Raw genomic sequence first — 23,263 nt, 5'->3', positions numbered from 1 at the left:
GTGACACATCTCCGGGCCCTGGTTCACGCTGACAGTGGAATTAGCTCAGCGACGCCTGAAGTCTTATATCTGCTCTGCTGGACGTGTGTGTTGTGTTCTTTTCCGATGCAGCTTGTTTGTTTATGAACACAACAGACAAACAAACACACATGGAGAGAAAGGGACAAACACAACGAGGCCACAGAAGCAGACGTGACAGAAGAAAATACTTCTTCAGGCCTCGATTCAAGTGAACGTATGGAGACGAATCACTTCTCCATATTTTAATCTTTGAGCCAGTTAGGAGATGTACAAGGCGGGTGTCTCCCTCTGCTGGCACACAGGGAGTACTGCATCACTAATTGACTAATGTTTCATGTCTTGTAAATAATAAAAAAGGTCAGAAGTCGCTCAGCGTTTGTCAGATACTGAGCTTTCAAATATCTCTGGCATAGTAAATTGTTTTTGTTTTGGCAGATAAATACGTTTTTTTTTAACGAGACCTGTTAAACCAGCAGAGTTGTGTTAAAGCTGCTGTTTTATTATGAAAAATAAAAACAGGCTGATATTCCAAACATGAATCCTCAGGCCTCTTGAGCAAGTTTTTTTCAAAGTAAAAGCATAGAGTTGTTGTTTTTTTGTCAGTGACGATTTAGAAACGAGCTAAATAACAGAATTTTTCATTTTGAAAACTTGTGAGCGTCTGAAGATCCTGTGGGATTTGTAGATAAAAAACATTGACTATTAAAGCTTCATTGCAGATAAACCAGGCAGGATGAAAGTTTTCAAACTTCACTCTGCAAATGATATGAAGCTCAGAACACAAACAATGCAAAGTGTGAGTATATTGTGAAATTGTTTGAGGAGGACTCACCAATGACAAGAGATAATTGTGAAGTCGCTACATCTCGTGCTAGACAAAAAAAAAGACTTTTCACCTGAACCAGGTACAATTCAAACAACTATATCGGCAGGTTGACAACTTGACACGCAAACTGCACATGTCCACACATGTGTCCACAAACTCTAACAGAATCTCAAAGTTCATCATCACAGCAAAGAGAAACAGACAGAAGTTACTTCTTGACCTTCGATGTTTTGTCTCTGATGGGTTTAGTCCGTGATGAGCTCTGGAACTTTGCTCCACTTCCCTTGCATGTGATGAAATGTGGCTCAGGTCACGTCCAGATGTTGTTCTGTGGATCCTCGGAGGTCCTGAAGCTACAACTGCGTGATTTTTTATAAATGATCTTCACTGTGAAATTCACGTGCAACATGGCGTTAATTAGCTCTTTCATTTCACAAGGCTGTTTCACAATCCACAGCGTGAAGCGGAGAATGATGCATTTATCTAAAAACACATTGTTCAAAGTAAGAAGCTTGATTCTAAGATCTTTGTATGTTATATTGTTTGTGTACTAATATGCTTTAACGTGTTTTATGAATTTACTTGTCCTTAAGCTAAATTTTATCTATGAAATGTTATATATATGTATTATTATTATTATTTAAAGGATCATTACGCTAAGTTTTACATTTCGTCTCAACATGGTCTTAAGCTAATTACTGCGCTGTAATATAAAAAAAAATAATTCTAAAATGTTTCTATTTAAAACCATCGTTAAGAACTGATCTGAACAGTTTGTTTTTCTCTCAGCTGACAAACCACACCAGACCTGGTTGACTTCATTCTTTGGCACAACCCAAAGCATCAATTTAATTCAAAGTACAAAAGATGAATTCTTCCATCGTTCATTCCACCGCAGAACTCGAAACAAAACCTTCATCCGGAGATTTCACACGACTCGGCAGCATCGTGTGAAACTGTGAAGGTTTAAAAAAAGTTGAAGCAGTGCAGAGACATTCAAGGGGGGGTGGGGGGGAGCTGCAATTTCTGCATCATTGCCCAAAACACACATTTCCCCAACAGTTTTTTACACAGTGCCAATGATATTTGAGTATTATCCTCCAGCAGAGCAGTAACAGACACATACATCAAATACATAAAAACATAACATCAAACATTGTAGTGATTTTTGGCAAAGTCGGGGAACTGAACATCTGTCTTTTTAAAAAACAGTCGACGCGAGTTCTCCACCCGCCTGTTGTCGTCCAGTGTTGTGACAAAATTGTGTTTGTTTTTCACCTTCCACAATAATCATAATTCAGTAACTGTTTTTTTGTAACTAAAGCCTGAAGCTACAATATGAGACCCGAGCAACACTGTTCCTCATTTATTTAAAATGTTTATCTTCATAAAAATAAGTGATTCTTATCATCTCTCTCATCCTTGTTTCCTCTTTCTATTAAATAAAGTAGTTGAATAAGTTTTGTTTGTATATAGACACATGTAGGACATCAGAGACAGTAACAGACACGGACAGGAAAGGAAATGGAGACGATGATATCACAGATGTATGTGTCTTATTTTGGGAAACTCTCGAGCCCCTTTCCTCTCATTCCCATAAAAATATTGCAAAAAAATTCAACTGTGAATTAAAAAGAAAAAGACAGAATTGCATCAAAGAGTAAAGATGAGGGAACCTCTGCACAGCCCAAAGTCTTTTATCCAGCACAGAAGTATGTTGTGTTCACTTGAGGAGAAAAAAAAGTCGGCTGTGTTTTTCCGAATTAACGAGAAAGTTCCAACTCATGGGAGAAGCTTTCATCTCCATCACTTAAAGGCAAAACATCTCAACCCCAAACCAAATCAAACTGGATCAAACTCCACAGGTGAATTCAAAGAACTTCTGCGCTCCTGGATCTGTAGTGATTAAGAAAAACACAAAGCTAAACTATTGCACTTATCTGAAAACAAATATCTGGCAACTGCATTTGAAAGATTTTTATATTGATATTATTGATATAACAACCGTGTGCAGACTCTGTGGAGATCTGCATTCGGAGTGGTTTCTAAGTTTAGTCTGAAAAAATATATTCCTTGAACAACAACTGCAGGAAAACAAATTAAATGGATCTGTAAAACAAATCAAGGTTTATAAAAAAAACAACAACAACAACACTGTAACCGTCCCGTAAACAGTGTGGGCTTTACAAAAGCAATAACATGGCACTGTCAGCGATTTCCTTTGCTCACCAAAAGGAACATGGACGCTCATGTGCGTGTGGAGTCCGGAGAGCTGAGTCATGTTAGCGTGGCCTGGCGCTGGGGGGCAGGTAGTAAGGGTGGAACGGCCTCTCGTGCGCGCAGATGCTCAGGGCGGCGTGCGTGTGCATCAGTAACCGTGGAAACCGCGAGGTGAAGTAGCTGATGAAGCCTTCGGGCAGCTCGCCGAGCGTCTCCTGCACCTCCGGTGGCAGCTCGTGGTAGTGATGTTTCTGGAACAAGCAGGAAGGTCACTGGCATTGCATTAGTGTTTTTTTTAGGGCTGGGCAAGTTAACTCGTTTTAATCGAGTTAACTCAAGTGATGAGTTAACTCGATTGTTTATCCGCCAATTATTTTCTTTTTTCCTGTTCTGCAGCAGTCAGCAACAGACTTTCACAAAATAAAAGCCTGACTTTCACAATAAAACAATAAATAATCAAACCTGAGTGAATGCGAGATAAAATAATTAATCGAGTTAACTCATCACTTGAGTTAACTCGAGTTAACTCGATTGAAACGAGTTAACTTGCCCAGCCCTAGTTTTTTTACAAACTTTTGTCTCATCTCATTCTACAGAACAATGCCACGTGCACTCTCTCATGTGTGGAGACATTTCATCCCATCCAATGTAGAAGGAAAGGCTGTGTACATTTGCAAATACTGTGCAAAGACCTGTGTTAAGAATGTCACAACGATGCAGAAGCATATAGTCAAGTGCCCAAAGTTTCCTCAGTGCTCAAATCAGCCTATGACACAACAAAATGTTTATATTTATGTCTGTATATGACAAGGTAAATACAGTTAGTATAAATTACACACAACATTTCCAGTTTATTCCCGTTAATTCCCGTTAATTCCCTTGGGAAGTTTCCAACATTGAATATTCCCGGAATTTTGCAACCCTAGCTGGAGGAATACAAATATCAATGAAGGGAAATTAGGAAGACAACGAGATTCAAGAGCTTTTGCAGATTAGTGATTACAGTGGTTGTTGATGTGCTGTAAACAAACACGTGCAGAGTTTATACATCAGGTCCCGCCTCCTGCTGCTCTACCCGGGCTCCGCCTATCGCCTGAACATCTTCCCGTTGCTGTGAAAAACTAAAAAATATGGTATAAAAACTAAAAAGTAAGCGTGTGACTCACCTTATTCCTCATGGCTCTCAGCAGGTCTCGCACCAAGTTTCCTTTATACGTCCTGAATCGCCGCAAATCTGAAAAACGAGCAAGAGAAAATGAGTGCCGGGTTTGGTTCTCCTTCGCAGGGACGTGATGACGTGTGGTGGTGTGTGTGTGGTGCACCTGTCTGAAGAGGCCCAGAGATGTGCATCCTCCAGTTGGCCCGGACCACGGCTCTGCCTGCAGTCTCCAGTCTGACCACGATGGGACTGTCCGCCGCTTCCTTCTCGATGCGATCGCTCACATCCTTCACACAAACACACAGGAAATGAAGAGTCTCTTTAACAGCAAGATAGGAAAGGAGAACTTTTTTTAAAAGGGCCTGAAAGGAGACATTGAACCCACCTGGAAGAAGAGCAGCTGCTTCCCCAGACTCCAGAAGAAGGGATGCTTCAGCACGCAGGCGGTGGACGGACGAGACTCGGCCTCGGCACCGATCATCTGCTCGATCAGATCCTGTGCTATGACGTTATCTGATTGGACAGCGATAAACAAAGAATTGTTTTCAAGTTAGTCAAGTATAATTTTACTCGGGTTACATTGCAATCTTGCAGATGTTTGAGATAAAAAACGTCGTATCTGTAGAATTTGGTGCGTAGCTTCGATGCAAATGATCCAGATGTATGAATGATGCGTTTTATAATAAATGCTACAATCATAAGGACAAACAGAGGAAGTCCCACGCACTAACACTAACGGCTCGGTTTTATGCTTGTTAACTATAATAATAGAAAAATAATATATTTAGCTCAATCTCTAAAATATAGTTTCTGAAGATGAAGAGACTAAAGAGAACCTCGGAGCAGATGTTGGTTGTGCATGGGGTGACGTTTCTGTCATTCTAAAGTCTCTGCCAGCAACAGTGTATGTGGAAGGGCAACAGTTTAAGGTCCAAGGATACTAAAATAGATTATATGCAATATGATGAAAGAGAAAACACTATGGTTTAAATAACAGTTCTTGGCCCACTCAGGTATCTGGATGGAAATCATCTCCATATCCACACTAAAAAAACAGAAAGTGAAGGAAGTAATCTGTACTCTTTTTTTCTTATATTTTGTAGTTAATATTAAATCTTAATGAAGCATGTCTCTCACTCAGCCTCTCTGCAGCTCCAGCCACTACCTCTACAATGTACCACCTGACCGCGCCGTCGTCAACACAGCTTTTTATGCTTCCTCCGGCCCTCACCGTGGATATCCTCCATAAAACGCGAGAGGGAATATTCTCCTGCCAGGATGTTGACCTGTCGTCTCAGTGCGTCGCCGAACGGGTGCTGCCCCCTGCTGATCACGTAGTAGAACACACATCCGGCCGAGAACACGTCCACCGCTGCCGTCTGAAGAGAAACCAAAACTGGGTCAGGCCGAGAAATGAACTTTATAAAAGACACAACAGCAAGTAAAACCACCTTTTCAGCTGTAGGGTTTAGGTTTGGATGATACGCTTAACATATTGCTTAACATAACATTTTTGAAACTAACAATTTAGTAGCACTTAAATGGCACTTACTTATAGCACTTTGTAGTTTTGCTTTATTTTTGAAGAAATTGTACTTCTTGATTCTTGTTGTTCTTGGTTTGTACCCTCGGAGGTTGAATGCACTTATTGTAAGTCGCTTTAGATAAAAGCGTCAGCTAATTTAAATAAAATGTAATGTAATGTAACATGCTTTTTAATATTACAAATAAAAAGAGTTGGCAACAAGTGGTTTTAATTTCTTTGCAAATTTCTTGACACATTTGTGCCTAACTTGATGGAGAGATGGATTATGGGCCACAGGAGAACCTGGACAATATTGGTGTGGATCTTGCTTAATGGGCCTTATCATTTTAAAGATAGAGCACTTTTCTAATGTAATCCCATCAATTATTTGATGGCCTGTTATACAAATTGCCTGAATCAGTTCTGAGACTCCAAGACAAACCACTTTACCCTGTAATATGCATCTTACTGGTTTATTTCCAGGCGTATCCCCCAGTACTTCAGGAGCTATCCACCCTTCAGTTCCCGGAATCCCCGAGCGCATAGAGAAGCTGCAGCGACCGTCCGGGATCTTCTTACAGAGTCCGAAGTCCGAGATGAGCGCTCGCACTTGGCCCAGCGCACTGGGAACCGACAGCAGGATGTTCCTAGGCTTCAGGTCGCGATGGACTAAAGGGAGAGAGGATGGAGCGTCAAAAAGAAATAAGAAGGGATTCCAGGGGGATATTTGTGTGCTGTTGTGTGTGTTAAGATCTATAAACAGCTTGTGTGTTTCTCAGACCTATGTTGAGTGAGTGCAGGTGTGAAAGGCCACACATGGTCTGCTCCAGGAGAGTTATAGGATTCAACTCAGGGAAGCCAGATGGATCCTCCACGTACTGCAGAGACACATGTGAAGACTTCTGTTACTTCTGTCATTGAGTAGAAACATCTGCTCCGATCAGATTGTTCTCTCAGAGACACTGACCTGCTGCAGCGTGGCGGCGCACAGCTCGATGGCGATGTACGTGAAGAGGTGGTCTCTCTCCGTGCAGAAGTACCGGATGACGTTCGGGTGAGTGTCGGACTCTCGGAGGAGCTGCACTTCTCTCTCTGCCACCTCAAAGCACTCCGGCAGGATTCGCTTCACCGCCACGTGTCGTTCGTCGAACTGACCCCTGGCGTTCGGAACACACAACAATACGTCTTCATCGTCTACACCAGGGGTTTTCAACTGGTTTTGTCCCAGGGACCACCATTCTGACTAGAAAGTAATCCGCGGCCCACTGATGTGCCTACGTGTGTGTGTGTGTGTGTGTGTGTGTGTGTGTGTCGGTGTGTGTGTGTGTGTGTGTGTGTGTGTGTGTGTGTGTGCGTGCATGTGTATAGAAGGAAGTTTTAACATTTGGTTTCCCATGTTGGTTTTATTTAAAAACCTCAAACTAATCTAGAAAAATCTGTGAAAAAAACAACCAAAACAGTTGATTTTCAGTGCTTAAGAATTAAATCAAAATTAAAATGCAGTTTTTAGTTGTACTGCATCTCAGAACCATATGTACATCAATATATAACGTTCATGACTTAAATGTACAGACATGTAGCTGACATGTTGAGAGAACATTAAAGTGAAACGGTGATCAATAACAATCAACATAAACTGGGGCTACAACTGAAGAGGGAAGATGACAAAGTAATGCAGAATATGTCACAAATGATAATCATACAATATCACACAAACATGTGAGGCCTACTTAAGTTTAACCTCATGATCACCAGCAGCTTTATATTATTTTAGACATATTTTTCTTATTTTAGATATTTTTCACGATAATCAAGAGTAATCTGGAAATGTGTTTCGCGAATTTTGCGGACCCCCTGTAATGCCATCCCTGGTTGAAAACCCCTGGTCTATACACAATCAGCTATGGTAACAGCCCAGTGGTCAACATGTGTGTACACAATGAGGTTGTATACCTGAACACAAAGGTTCCTGCTGTGCCGTGTCCGAGGACGTCAGACGGCGTGAAGGAGATTTTCCCGACCTGCACCTCCTCACTGTTTCCTTCTGAGAGGTCTGAGGAAGACGAAGGAAGCAGAGAGGAATTCACCTGAATGCTGAAGGACAGGAGGACATGATTTAACACTCACAGTTGTGTTTAGATTGTGTTACCTGCTGTGGGACTGTGACCCGTTGTGTGAGAGTGAGGGCTCGGGGGAGGGTCGGCCGATGCAGGTGCAGAGTCTGGATATAGAAAAAGCGTATATATATATATTATGTGTGTACAAACAAGTTTTAAATGAAGCTAACTTTTCCTCTGTAACCGATTTAATCAAGAAATAAATATTTAATAAAGGAAAAATGCATCAACACATTTTAACAACCGTTCATGTCCTTGGTGCAACGGAGAGAAACATTTTAATAATTTAACTCGCCCGCTAGGACCTTCAAGTAAAGGGAAAACAACTTGTTTTATCAGTTGCTCACCACCGGAGAGGTTTGTGTCGGAGGAGAGAGTCGTGTCTGTGGAAACCAAGGTCGCCGTCTGGGTGTTTGTCTGCATGTTGGTCTGTAAGCACTGGAGACGAGACTCGAACGCCTCCTCCAGCTGCCTCTGAGCTTTCAGCTGCTGGGCTGCTTGCTGGAAAGAACAAAACACAGATCCCAGATATGGATTACATTTGGATCTCATAAATGTCAGTACCTTAATTAGCCTGATTTTTTTGATTTATCTTTGAGGAATCAAAGGAAACTACAACAAAAACAAAACATAACTTCCTTGGCAGAGCTAACAAAGATAACTTCTGTTTGTTAAACTTTATAAATGAATCAAAGACTATGTACCTTGGAAATGTAACTGAAAGTGTAACTGGAAGTGATAGATTGATAGTCAAGATACTGTTGATTGCAACTAAGAAAACAATAACAAGGAACTGGTACAAAACTGAATCTCCTACCATAGAACAATGGTTAGGGATTGTAAGAGAAATATACTGTATGGAGAGAATGACCTACCAACTTCTACTGAAGGAAGATGTTTCTATAACAAAGTGGAAAAAATGGGTGTTGTATGACATAACGAAAGAAATGTGAACTGTAAACTGTATAAATCTGATTTTGTAGAATAGGGATACCTGCAGCCATGACTGACTTTTTTTTTTCTTTGTTGTATATGTCTTGTATGTGTAAATGGAAAAAACTGAATAAACACTACAGTTTAAAACAAAAAAAAACTTTATAAATGAATTTCATGCTCACTGCAGCTAAAAAGAAAACTGGTAGGAGGTATTTCAAATTCAGCTCCTGTCTCTTTCAGTGAGCTTTGGCATTTGCCTCCTTCTCAAATCGACGTATTTCCTTTCTTCTTCACAGGCTGGGTCTGTTGTCGTGATGTGTGCATAAGTAACACAAACTCACACCAGGGTACGTGAGCGCGAAGGCCACCCATCCTCCCAGCAGCAGCGTCAGAACCGCCAGCGTCAGGCGGTCCTGGGTCATGTAGACGGGCAGCGCAGCGACCGGCCTCGGAGGCTGCCTCGGCCCCGGAGGGTCCCCGGCCCCCCCTCCTCTGTCCTCGTCCGCGTCGCCGTGGCCACCCCCGACCGTCTGGAACTGATGGACACAGGGAGGACAAGCAGCGGAACCCGGATGAGCGCTTTGTCATCTGCGTTTGTCTGCTTTATTTTGCATGTAGAGCGGTTTGTCCATCTAACTGGCTGCTAAAGGGACATTTAGAAGTTTATCACATCAATTCTTTGCCTGTAGTCGGTAGGGACGGGAATCAGCAGGGACCTCCCGATACGATACTATCACGATACTTAGGTGGCGGTCAATATGTATTGCGATTCTGTAAGTATTGCGATTCGATATTACGATTTCCTGGGATTTCTTTTGGTTATTTTTTTTTTTTTAAGTACTGGACCACGGAAAAATGTTGAATCACTCCTTCAAATACAACACAGTCAAATTCACGTAGAGCTTTACAAGTTTTATTTCAAATATTAACATTAACTTAATGACTGCCGGGCAGCCAATAGAGAAAATAAATAAAAATGTTCCCTATTATTGTATAGCCCCTGTCAACTGCACACAAACTGACAGATTAAGAAATGTAAGCCACTTAGGCCACTTTTAAACAATAAATAAAAGGTAAATTAATAAATAGAATTAATAAAAGTTTACTTTAAATATAAACTTTGAAATAAACAAAAAGTAGGCTATTGTTGTTTGCATGTAGGCGATACAAAGCTAGTGCTTGGGTATGTTTAGATTCTTGTGCAAAAACAAGAGCTGGTCAACATGCTCTGGGGTGATGTTGCTCCCCCCATATATCCCCCCCGGTATAAACCAATAAATATGTTTAAAAAAAAAAAAAGCATGGCGATTTAAAATCATCATTCACAAGAATCGCGATTTGTAACTGAATCGATTTTTCCCCCCATCCCTAGTAGTCGGCCGTAATGGAGAGTAACGGCCTAATAAGGGCAACTGACGGATTCTGCTGATTTACCGACTCTCGGGTGTAAAGCCGGGGATGTGACTCACGTATCGCTCGTGGTAGTGGGAGGCAGGGGAGCCGGGGGGGCGAGGGGGGATGACCGCCTCGCCAGAACGCTGCAGGCTGACGGGGAAATCCCTCAGCATGGTGGTGTGGGCCACTGGAGGGAGCTCGTGATGACCTGAAACACACAAATACACACATATGATGTATATATGTGTTAATATAAACCATATTGATATTATATATCATTTTATACAATAATATTGTCTTTTGCACACTCTGTCTACATATTCTTACACTCATAGTATATTATATTACCTGTTGTATAGTCAAATACTTACATTCATATTCATACCTCTACTATATATCATATATTATATCATACTCTCTGTATATTCTTTGTATACATAAGTCTATATACACATATTTATACATGTGTACATGTTATAATTACTATTATTATATCACTATTACTATTATTTTTATATATACTGTTGCTGCCATTATTACTATATACTGCATTTATATTGGTATAATTACTATCATATATAAATAAATATTATGTTATATTATATACTATATATACGGTACTATTCTTATATACTGTCTAACAATAACATTACCATCAAATCATCAGTACTATTACCATCATCTTGCCACTGCACCTCATCTACCTATTTTATTTTATTTTATCTTGTGCTTCTTTTTTATTCTTTCTACCTCAATATTTTTTATTTTATTCTATTGTATTGTATTTTATTGTATTCAAATGTACCAGCTGCTATGACAACTTAATTTCCCTTCGAGGATGAATAAAGTAATCTATCTATCTATCTATAAGTTATGAGTGTCTGTGTTTGTGTTGATAAATATATACGATTATTTCCGGGCTGACGGGACTTTGTAACCTTTTCTTCGTATGCTAGAGTTTTTGTTTTTAAATGTTTTTCCAGGTAACTAGGTACACTCCAATACGTTGTTAGTTCATAGTGTGTGTGTGTGTCTGTGTGTGTGTGTGTTTACCTATTAGCAGCCAGTGGTTCTTCCGGCTGTTGGTGGTCCCCGGTGGGTAGCGTATGTCGGTGGACGGTATGATCTCACACTCCCCTCGCTCACTGACCGTCACTCCAGCCGTCACGGGACCTTCGATCCGACCCAGGGTCAGACCCCGAGGCTGCCATGGCAACCAGAACCGAAAGAAAAGCAACCATTATATCATCATTACGAACATTATCCTTACTTTCTAATCTGAAACAGTTTAGGGTTCTATTTTGTTAGTGTTACAGCTGAATACAGACATATGATACAAATTGATTGTGCGTTTGAACTCACCACTAATGAGATTCCGTGGTGGACGAGGGAGGTCGAGGCGTAGAGGTGAGAGTCCAACTTTCCAACGTAGAGAGTTGGTCTGAAGGAAACAAAAGCTGGTTTATCTCCTCAGCTAAAGAAAGTCCAGTTATCAAGTGATGTTGTTTGTGTTTCTGTCGAGAGCAAAACTCAAACAGGTACAGAATTAAAAATCATTATGCTTAATTATAATTCATCAGATACGGGGTTTTTCGCACAGTAAAGCAACGATCAGCTCACAATGATAACTAAACAATGAAAGAAACTGCTTTGGAATCAAATTTGAAGATTTACACATACATTTTATATTTAAATTAGGGCTGGGCAAGTTAACTCGTTTTAATCGAGTTAACTCAAGTGATGAGTTAACTCGATTGTTTATCCGCCAATTATTTTCTTTTTTCCTGTTGTGCAGCAGTCAGCAACAGACTTTACAAAATAAAAGCCTGACTTTCACAATAAAACAATAAATAATCAAACCTGAGTTAATGCGAGATAAAATAATTAATCGAGTTAACTCATCACTTGAGTTAACTCGATTAAAACGAGTTAACTTGCCCAGCCCTAATTTAAATATTATTGTATTGCTGCAGAAGTTCTTGCTTCTTGTTTTCTTAAAATCACAGATAGCTGTCAGTCATGACGTTTCACCCCAATTTTATAAAATCAAATAACTATTCTAAACCAAACTTACTGGAAAATTAACAATTTGAACAAAAATCTGTGCGAACGACCTAAGCTGACGGAAATAAAGTTGGAGAAAAATCTATTTGACTCATATTTTGACCTTTTGTTTGTTCCATGCCCATTCACTAACACGGAGGAGGCGGGGTTTAGGACCTAAAGTGCAGCCAGCCACCAGGGAGCAATCAAGATGATTTTACTTCACTTTTTCAGGAGCTGTCAAGTCGTCCATTTCTAGTCTATTCTTAGAATACACCGAATACACAGACACCTTCGCAGGAGATCCAGCCAAGAACTGAACTTTGACTCATTGCCCCAGATACAGGAAATCAAACTTCAGAACTGGTGGTTCACAGTGTCACCAGTCCACTAGTTCAGGGGTTTTCAACCGGGGGTCCGCGGCCCCCTGGTGGTCCGCGACAGCATTGCAGGGGGTCCGCAAAATTCGCTTTGATATTTCAACACATTTCCAGATTACTCTTGACTATAGTGGAAAATATCTAAAATAAGAAAAATATGTCTAAAATAATATGAAGGTGCTGGTGATCATGAGGTTAAAATTAAGGCCTCAATTGTTTGTGTGATATTGTATGATTATCATTTGTGACATATTCTGCATTACTTTGTCATCTTCCCTCTTCAGTTGTAGCCCCAGTTTATGTTGATCGTTGTTGATCACCGTTACTTTAAGGTTCTCTCAACATGTCAGCTACATGTCTGTACATTTAAGTCATGAACGTTATATATTGATGTACGTATGGTTCTGAGATGCAGTACAACTACAAACTGCATTTTAATTTTGTTTTCAATTCTTAAGCACTGAAAATCAACCGTTTTTTGTTGTTTTTTCACAGATTTTTCTAGATTTGTTTGAGGTTTTTAAATAAAACCAACATGGAAAAGCAAATGTTAAAACTTCCTTATATCCACATGCACGCACGCACACACACACATGTAGGCACATCAGTGGGCCGCGGATTACTTTCTAGTCAGAATGGTGGTCCCTGGTACAAAACCAGTTGAAAACCCCTGCACTAGTCCAAACCACAGGGTGGACGCACTACAACAGAGTTTAGCTTGTTTGTCAAACTATCCTGAGAGAGGAAACAACAGAGTCTCAGTGCATCTGCCTCATCTGTATTAAATGAAGCACCAACACTGGGAGATTGTTCAGCAGGGTTTGTGCTTTCTACATTCTAATTACAGTTATTATGTATAAGTATCGTTCTGGAAATCAAATATCACTTCAGGACGGAATTTAACAAGTGTCTATTATTTCGTATACATGTGTGAGTGTGTGTAAATTATAATTCTCTTACACGAGTTGTGTTTTTGCGCTTGCCTGCTCCTTCACAAACTGATAGCTCCACTTCAGCGTGGAGTGTGCGTCCGTGCGGTCGCTCGCAGAGAAGGTAAGGAAGCGCAGCGTTTCCATGGCGAGCGACAGGTGGGGGGCGTGTCTCAGCGAGTCGCCGGAATACAGGTAGACGCCCACGACGGGTGAGCCATAGTTCTGAGTCCACAGGACGTCACCTAGCAGGCAAAAAGAAGAAATTTGAAAAAGACACATGCTCGACAATTATCCTCTCTAGGTCATAATATGTTCACATAGTAGAAACCACACACCTCTGCCTACCTGACTCTCTGTCCACTGTCACGACCAGGCCGTCCCCACTCGACACAAGATGAGCCATTTCTGAGGGAGAGCACAGAGTTAGTGTTGGACTAGATGGAATCAAACATCACTTTCAACATGTTCTGGGAGGTTTTATGTTCGTGGTTCTTCTAACTAGAACCAGGAAGAGACAGCTGCTCCTGGCTGTCCCCTGGTTGAAGCTGTGTTTACCTTTTTTTTAGTTTTACGTTCCTATATTTAAGGTTAAACTGAAGACTCACATGTTTTCTCAGTCTTTGGACGGTCCTTTGTTGCTTCTAATTCCCTTTTCAGGCTTTTATTTTATTTCATTTGTGTACTTCTCTCAATTATGTATGACTTAGGGAATCTCTTGTTCTTCTTCAGGCTTAATTCTGTGACAGATTTATCTGGTTGTTTTTTTTGCAAACAATAAAGTAAAAAGCACTAAAAGGGCATAAAACCTCTGCTGAAATCTGTCATTTACATCTTTGTGAATGTTTTAAATTCAAATATCAGACTATACATATTTAACCGTTATTCATTAAAAAGTTATTTCATTTTTATCTGTACCTCCAAAAAACAGCCAGTTCATTCACTCTTTATCCGACATGTGTAAGCAAGCGATTAACAAACATAAAACAGGTCGTTGGAGATAATGAGATAAATTACCAGAGGTCTGAGAGCAAAAGCATCATATTGGTCTTACAAATGGTGGCACAATAAAAAACGACATACTGTAGTCCTGCTTCTCATCATAAGGAGGAGCAGAGTAATCGTTGTACGTGGCGTTCCATCGCAGCTCCTGCGTCTTCGTGTCGAACATGGTAACAACATATTCTAGGAAACGAACAGACAAGAAGTCCATAAAAAAGAAAGTTGTGATTAATGAGAATACTCCAGCCATGTGTGTGCGCACAGGAACTGCTGGTGCAACCTACCTGTGCGCCCTATGTAGAGCAGAGGAGAGTTGGGGCAGATGGATTCAGAGGAGGAGGTGGTCAGACTGGTTTGCTTCTCACCGGTCTCAGGATCCACCACGAACCACACATCCTGTTTTTTACCTGCAGGCGCACAGACAACTACTGACGGACCAGGATTCTCAAATATTGAACTGTCTGACAAACAATGGGCCCTACTATGAAGTACTGTACATGAAACAGATCACACTTTTCTCAGCATATTTGCACAAACACGCAGGCACATAACCTCCCAAACCCCACCCACTACACACACACACACACGCACACACACAGACACACTTTACCTGTATAGAGGACACCATCAGAGCTCCGGCAGGGAGCTGACTGAACCAGCTCTGGGATGGTGAAAGGTAGTTTCTGCAGATACATGAAAACAACAGGAACAACTGATGAAAACAGGCACACAAACACACACACAAACACACACACTGTATTCCTTACCATCAGGCCTTCCTTGTGCTTCCCGCCCAGGATGTACAAACTACCATCATTGGGGTCTGGGAGGAAACCTGGTCTGCAAAGAAAACAACATTCACATGATGATCAGTTGTTAGCAGGAGGGACATGACTGGAGATCTTCCATCACTACAATGTTAATATACACTTTAGAGCAGAGGTCTACAACAGGGGGTCTGCGGCCCCTTGGGGGTCCGCGGAGGTACTGCAGGGGGGTCGCAAAATTTTTGGTTGATTAGACAATTTTGTATATATTTTTAAAATGTAAAAAAAAAAAAATTCGACAAATTTAAATTGTTTTAAATACAAATTAACATGAATCCAGCATATTGTAGCGAACGGATAAATGGAGGCAGAAGACGTCATCTTTCATTCAGCGAAACACAATAATAAGAACATGGATATATGAACCTGTGTATTATTTGAATAGCTTAGTATTGAATGCACAATAACAGGGTAGCTATGTTTGGGGTCCTTGAACTGAAAAACGTTGAAGATCCCTGCTTTAGAGTATTGTATTAATGTATTAGAGATCAATATAATATTACTTTGTTTTCAAAACAAATAACAAATCGCTTTACAACAAATGATTTATAAACTCACAATCAGAATAAAATAAAATTATAATAATACAAACATACAGATAATAAAACCTGTAGACATCATATGATAAAAGCATTTGTATAGAGATGTGTGAGACAGAAAGTGACGACACTGAGTTGTTCCTATAGTTTCCTTCACCTCCCCCATGGAGGTTATGTTTTCACCTCTACTACAAAAACAACACACGTTTAATTCTGGACAAGGGAATTGTTTTTTCACTTTCTTTAACTCTGACATTTTCACCCATTTCCCAGAGAATATTGTGAGTTAAAACATGTGTATTTTCAAGGGGACTTGTTAGTTATCGTGTTAAATTATAAGTTCACAAAACAACAAATCTGATAGTTTGATAGTTTTAAAAACTCACTGCCTTGTGCGCACTGTATATCTTTATTTCTTTAACCATGAAAAATATATTGAAGATTGATGTCCAGACCTGTGTGTGTGTGTGCATATGTGAATGTCTATGTGTGTGCTACTCACTCTGAGAGGTAGACAGGCACTTGGATGATGGGATCTTGAGGAATTCATGGAAACAATTTGATCAGAAACGTTGAAAATGTTTACAAATTGAAATACACATTAGGGAAATCACATCAACATCTGTGTATGAACCTTCTCTCAGAGTCCACTTGATCTCCCCCGATTGTTTGGAGACAGCGTGCAGACTACCGTCCAGTGTCGAGACGAACAAGAGGGACTCAGGGAGGGTGACCGACCGGACACCCCCGACCTGAGGGGTCGCCAGAGAGAGAGAGAGAGAGGGGGAGAGAGAAGGAGAGAGAGACAGAGAGAGAGAGAGAGAGAGAAACTTTAGGCCAGCTGTCTGACAGAGAGTTCAGTCACCGTGTCATGTATCCAAGATTTTAGCATAGCACTGTGTGTGTGTGTGTGTGTGTGTGTGTGTGTGTGTGTGTGTGTGTGTGTGTATGTATGTGTGTGTGTGTGTGTGTGTGTGTGTGTGTGTGTGTGTGTGTGTGTGTGTGTGTGTGTGTGTGTGTGTGTGTGTGTGTGTGTGTGTGTGTGGGTGGGTGTGTGTGTGGGTGTGTGTGTGTGTGTGTGTGTGTGTGTGTGTGTGTGTCAGGTCTGCCGTGCAGTAAGTCTCTGCTCCAATAAGCATGATGTGTTCCTGATTTAACAGGATATCCTTATTGCCAACACTACACCCTACATTGTGTGTGTGTGTGTGTGTGTGTGTGTGTGTGTGTGTGTGTGTGTGTGTGTGTGTGTGTGTGTGTGTGTGTGTGTGTGTGTGTGTGTAACGCTCCCATATTTACCCACAAAGGGGTGGCCACTGGCAACATGGAGTAGAGTAGCACTCAATGATACAGACACATTAATACAAACAGAATTATGACGCACACAGACACACACACACACAGGTGGTTAATAGAAAAAGTGCACAAACTGATAAAATGCCCCGGACCCTAAAACCCTCCCAAGACACACAATATGAGTTGTAAAAGTTTTGTGTGTCTCTATGTGGATCATTGTGGTAATAACATATCTGCTTTTTGTGAGTCATCATGTCGCTTATTTTGTTAAAAAAGTTTTGTGTGTGTTTTTGGTAATTTTGTGTCCCAATGAGGCAGTTTTTCATCACTTCATTGCTTTTTAAAATTTCTTTGTTCATGTTTTGTGTGTCTGTGCAGCGATTTGGCGTCTTTTTACCTGTTGTGCATTTCTGTGTTGTCACGTTGCCCGTCTTCATAATTGCTTTGCATCTTTGTGGCTGTTTTGTGTCTCTTTGTGGTTATTGTTCTCAACTTTGTAGAACCTTTGAGTGTCTTTTGGTCTATTTGTGTCTCTATGAAGCCACTTTTCATCTCTTTGTGTAGAATTGTGTTACGACTGCTGCACCTGCTGTGCATTTTTGTGTGGCCACTCTGCAGCTATTGATAATAGTTTTGCATCTTTTGTGGCAATTTTTCAAATCTTTGAAGCAGTTGTGTATCTTTCATTTCATGTTATTTCTTGACGAGGCCGTGTTTCTTCTCTTAGTGGATGTATTGTGTGTCGCTATGGTCGTCCTGTACCTGTTGTGTAGTCACTTTGAGTGCTTCTGTGGTCATGTTTTGCATCTTTGTGGTTGTTTTGTGTCTCTTTGTGGTACCTTGTCACATCTTTGTTGTAGTTTTGTATTTTTCAGGTCGAGAAAAGGGCATTTTCCTTCTATTTGTGGTTGTTTTGTGTGTCTCTAAGGTTGGGTTGTATTTGTTGTGCATATCCGTGGTGTCATGTTGTTCTTTAAAATAGTTGTGTGTATTTCAAACAATGAATATCAACAATCACTTCATACAGCCACTTCGCTAACACACACACACACACACACTCACACTCACTCACACATTCACACACACACTCACACTCTCTCACACTCTCTCTCACACACACTCACACACACACACACACACACACACACACACACACACACACACACACACACACACACACACACACACACACAGTATTAACTTTCTTTCTGCTAAACACTAAACGTCATATCATCGTATCCTGGCAACTTTGCTCGATCCTGAAATAGACACAGAGCAGTGGCGGCCAAAGTTCCTCGTAAATAACGACACACACACACAGACACACACACACACACACACACACACACACACAGACAGAGACACACACACACAGCCACCTGTAGTTGCTGTCCTCCCCAGGACAGAAGCAGCAGAGGCAGCACAAGTCGTCCCACCGCCTCCATGACCCCCAGCTCTCCGGGGCTCCGGCCCCCGGGCTCCGGACGCTATTCACCCGACAACAGAGGTCGAAGCCCCGCGACGTTTCCCAGCTCCGCGGTCCATCGGCCACACCGCTCTCCCGTCGTCCAGCCCCGCACTGACAGCCACTAAACCCGGCCACCACACCGCCGGAGGAGCCGCTGAACCTCCATCACAACACCTCTGCTTCCGTGTTCGATCGGTGACGTCGACGATCCACTGTGAGAGCAGAGGTGAGGGCGGGGCCGGCCGGACGAGTGGCAGCCCGGCTCGGCCAATGAGCGCGGAGGTTCCGTGGAGAAGGGGCGTGGTTCTGTGGAAAGGGCTGGAACACGTGGACAGTGACAAGAGGACAGAGGACAATGTCTTTGTGGCATAGAAAGTGGTGGATGTCGTCATTGTGAGTTCACTGGTGGAAACATCCTCAGTGCCTGTTCTGACATGTTAACTTTACTCATCCAGTCACTGTCACTTTACTGTGCAGCGAAGGAAATAAAGATCCTGTAAGTCATGAGAAACTTTCTCAAATGAATGACTGATCTTCTGAATACGATACTGAGTCATTATTATGAGATACTAAGTCATAACTATGAGATACTAACTTATAACAATGAGATACTAAGTCATAACAATGAGATACTAAGTTAAAACAATCAGAAAATTCATAATAATGAGATACTAAATCATCATAATGAGATACTAAGTCATAACAATGAGAAAAGCCGTAATAATGAGATACTAAGTCATCATAATGAGAGAAGTCATAATAATGAGATACTAAATCATAACAATGAGATACTAAGTCATCATAATGAGATACTAAGTCATAACAATGAGATACTAAGTCGTCATAATGAGATACTAAGTCATAACAATGAGATACCAAGTTATAACAATTAGATACTGAGTTATAACAATGAGATACTAAGTTAAAATAATCAGAAAATTCATAATAATGAGATACTAAATCATCATAATGAGATACTAAGTCATAACAATGAGAAAAGTCGTAATAATGAGATACTAAGTCACCATAATGAGAGAAGTCATAATAATGACATACTAAGTCATAACAATGAGATACTAAGTCATCATAATGAGATACTAAGTCATAACAATGAGATACTAAGTCATCATAATGAGATACTAAGTCATAACAATGAGATACTAAGTCATCATAATGAGATACTAAGTCATAACAATGAGATACTAAGTCATCATAATGAGATAATAAGTCATAACAATGAGATACTAAGTCATCATAATGACATACTAAGTCATAACAATGAGATACTAAGTCATCATAATGAGATACTAAGTCATAACAATGAGATACTAAGTCATCATAATGAGATACTAAGTCATAACAATGAGATACCAAGTTATAACAATTAGATACTGAGTTATAACAATGAGATACTAAGTTAAAACAATCAGAAAATTCATAATAATGAGATACTAAATCATCATAATGAGATACTAAGTCATAACAATGAGAAAAGTCGTAATAATGAGATACTAAGTCACCATAATGAGAGAAGTCATAATAATGAGATACTAAGTCATAACAATGAGATACTAAGTCATCATAATGAGATACTAAGTCATAACAATGAGATACTAAGTCATCATAATGAGATACTAAGTCATAATAATGAGATACTAAGTCATAACAATGAGATACTTAGTCATCATAATGAGATACTAAGTCATAACATTGAGATACTAAGTCATCATAATGAGATACTAAGTCATAACAATGAGATACTAAGTCATCATAATGAGATACTAAGTCATCATAATGAGATACTAAGTCATCATAATGAGATACTAAGTCATAACAATGAGATACTTAGTCATCATAATGAGATACTAAGTCATAACATTGAGATACTAAGTCATCATAATGAGATACTAAGTCATAACAATGAGATACCAAGTTATAACAATTAGATACTGAGTTATAACAATGAGATACTAAGTTAAAACAATCAGAAAATTCATAATAAAGAGTAATAAGTCATCATAATGAGATACTAAGTCATAACAATGAGAAAAGTCGTAATAATGAGATACTAAGTCACCATAATGAGAGAAGTCATAACAATGAGATACTTAGTCATAACGATGAGATACTAAGTCATAACAATGAGATACTAAGTCATAACAATGAGATACTAAGTCATAACAATGAGATACTAAGTCATCATAATGAGATACTAAGTCAAGATACTAAGTCATAACAATGAGATACTGTCTCATTGTTATAACAATGAGAAAATTCATAATTTTGAGATATTAGGTCATTTCTCAATATTATATCTTACAGGAATCTTTATTTTATTCCATACATCACGTCTTCATAATTGCTTTGCATCTTTGTGGCTGTTTTGTGTCTCTTTGTGGTAATTGTTCTCATCTTTGTAGAACCTTTGATGGTCTTTTGGTCTATTTGTGTCTCTATGAGGCCACTTTTCATCTCTTTGAAGCAGTTTTGTATCTTTCATTTCATGTTATTTCTTGACAAGGCCTATTTCTTCTCTTAGTGGATGTATTGTTTGTCGCTATGGTCGTGCTGTACCTGTTGTGTAGTCACTTTGAGTCCTTCTGTGGTCATGGTTTGCATCTTTGTGGTTGTTTTGTGTCTCTTTGTGGTACCTTGTCACATCTTTGTTGTAGTTTTGTATTTTTCAGGTCATGAAAAGGGCATTTTCCTTCTCTTTGCGGATGTATTGTGTGTCTGTAAGGTTGGGTTGTATTTGTTATGCATATCCGTGGTGTCATGTTGTTCTTTAAAGTAGTTGTGTATATTTCAAACAATAAATATCAACAATCACTTCATACAGGCCTGTTCTTCATATCTGACCATTTTCACTTTTTTAACTTCACTCATCCACTCACTTGTTCTCTTGTCCTGTGACATCGTCAAACACATCTACGACATATATATATTTTAATTCTTTTGTGTGCTGGATGCACTGGGTGCTTGCTTGGCCCTGTGGTGATGCTCATCATTTGCGAGTCCTCCTCAAACAGTTTTACAATGTACAGTGTGCTGGACGCTGTGTGCTGAACTTTCAACTAATCAGACTTTTGATTTAATGCACAAAATGTCTGAATATATTTTTCCACCGCAACCTCAAAAACACAAAGTACAATCAGAAAAAGGAAAAATCAAAGTTTGACAACAAAAACTTTAATTTTTTGCAGCAAATTTCCCTTCAGAGATGTCAGCTCACGGCCCCAGTGCTCTACAAACTGCAAACCATGTAGCCTTTGGCTCTGGGGTGTGGGTCAAGGATTGAGGATGCTGTCAGGTTTGGGATAACCAAACAGCTCAAAGTCTGCTTCGTACATTTTGTAAAGCTCTCGTCTCATCTGTATGGGAATCTGTGCAAACCACTCTGTTTCCCAGCTGGCTGCGGTTAGGTTACTGGTGGATGAGGGGAAGCTGATCAGATGATCCACCTTCAGGAGCTTCAGCAGGTGTTCGGCGTCGCTTTCCTGGGTTTCCATTCGCCCGATGAAGTCGTACCCGACCTGGCACGGATGACACAGACGATACACCTGAAACACACAATGACACACACACTTGTTAAATGGCTTTAATTTTGCTTGTGACTGGTCTGCAATGTTTGTACATTTATTGGAAGACATGAAAAAGAAGAAACACAACTCTGCTGCTGTTCTAATTTTGTCATAACTTTTGTTGTTATTGCACAGATTATTAAACCCCACAAAGAAATTTTTGATTTATATATATATAGGTAACACAAATAAAATTTGATTTGATATTGCTGCACCTCATTGTGTGTAGTTGCCCTCTCTAAATTAATAATGATATTTTTTATGTAACATCTTCTTTTATGTTTACTGTTGAATGCGAGTTTTAACACAATTACACGACTCTGTACATTGATTCAGAAATAGTCATGTACATATTGTCCCCTCTGAATAAACTCAATATAAAGAGGTAGAAAATATAGACCATGTGAGTGAATAAAACAATTTAAATTAAAAGCTGTTCCTTTTCCAAAACCAATATAGGCAGTAAAAATGTAATCATAGATAAGGTTAAATATTTAGGGAAGAGTCCCAACGTGCAGATCCAAATTGTATCCTTCCTATGCACTAATAAGCATAACTGTCATAATTAGGGCTGTCAGTTTAACGCGTTATTAACGGCGTTAACGCAAACCCATTTTAACGCCGTCAATTTTTTTAACTCGAGTTAAAGCAGAGCTGCAGCTGCAGCTTCAGTATCTGTGTTCGCCTCCAGTCTGACCTGCTCTCGCTTTTTGTTTTAATATTTCGCCACCTAAACTATATATTTTAAAGCTACTGTAGCGTCCCACAGGACACGGAACTTCTTCGTGGTTTAGTAACTGGTATTTTCCTCTACACGAACATGTGCACCTCTCGCTGTTACTCCGTCACTCGCAGACATCAACACTTCACTTCCTCATTGATCCCCGATCCCCCCATCCTATTGGTCCAAACAGTCACATGTCCCACCCAGACCCCTTCAGTGACCGTCAGACATCAGAGCGCTCCTTCAACAGTGTTTTACTGAGCATACGTCAAAACCAA

The 23,263-nt window shown here is 40.1% G+C and overlaps 2 protein-coding genes across 2 annotated transcripts in view; both read right to left on the bottom strand.

Moving 5' to 3' along the window:
* Positions 1–1,659: 1,659 nt before the first annotated feature.
* ern2 (endoplasmic reticulum to nucleus signaling 2) lies at positions 1,660–18,871 on the bottom strand. The gene is made up of 24 exons (XM_061092148.1): positions 18,592–18,871; positions 16,554–16,671; positions 16,422–16,455; positions 15,321–15,393; positions 15,164–15,236; positions 14,838–14,960; positions 14,635–14,736; positions 13,900–13,959; positions 13,583–13,796; positions 11,562–11,640; positions 11,253–11,403; positions 10,274–10,407; positions 9,146–9,340; positions 8,216–8,369; positions 7,901–7,972; positions 7,705–7,804; positions 6,719–6,908; positions 6,533–6,629; positions 6,221–6,420; positions 5,458–5,605; positions 4,612–4,739; positions 4,390–4,513; positions 4,234–4,301; positions 1,660–3,318 (listed from the first exon to the last, which is right to left on the bottom strand). Exons 1-24 carry the CDS (start codon positions 18,655–18,657, stop codon positions 3,130–3,132), a joined length of 2,892 nt encoding a protein of 963 aa, XP_060948131.1. The 5' UTR covers positions 18,658–18,871; the 3' UTR covers positions 1,660–3,129.
* Positions 18,872–21,910: 3,039 nt separating this feature from the next.
* LOC133026280 (carbohydrate sulfotransferase 12-like) overlaps positions 21,911–23,263 on the bottom strand; it is a 5,111-nt gene continuing 3,758 nt past the window's right edge. Inside the window, exon 5 of the mRNA XM_061093155.1 lies at positions 21,911–22,240. Coding sequence (XP_060949138.1) covers positions 21,968–22,240 — 273 coding nt within the window. The 3' untranslated portion in view covers positions 21,911–21,967. The remainder of the gene's footprint in view (positions 22,241–23,263) is intronic.

The sequence above is a fragment of the Limanda limanda genome, chromosome 2 (genome assembly GCF_963576545.1).
Source record: "Limanda limanda chromosome 2, fLimLim1.1, whole genome shotgun sequence".
Taxonomy (NCBI): Eukaryota; Metazoa; Chordata; class Actinopteri; order Pleuronectiformes; family Pleuronectidae; genus Limanda; species Limanda limanda.
This window is presented reverse-complemented; position numbering and strand designations above follow the sequence as displayed.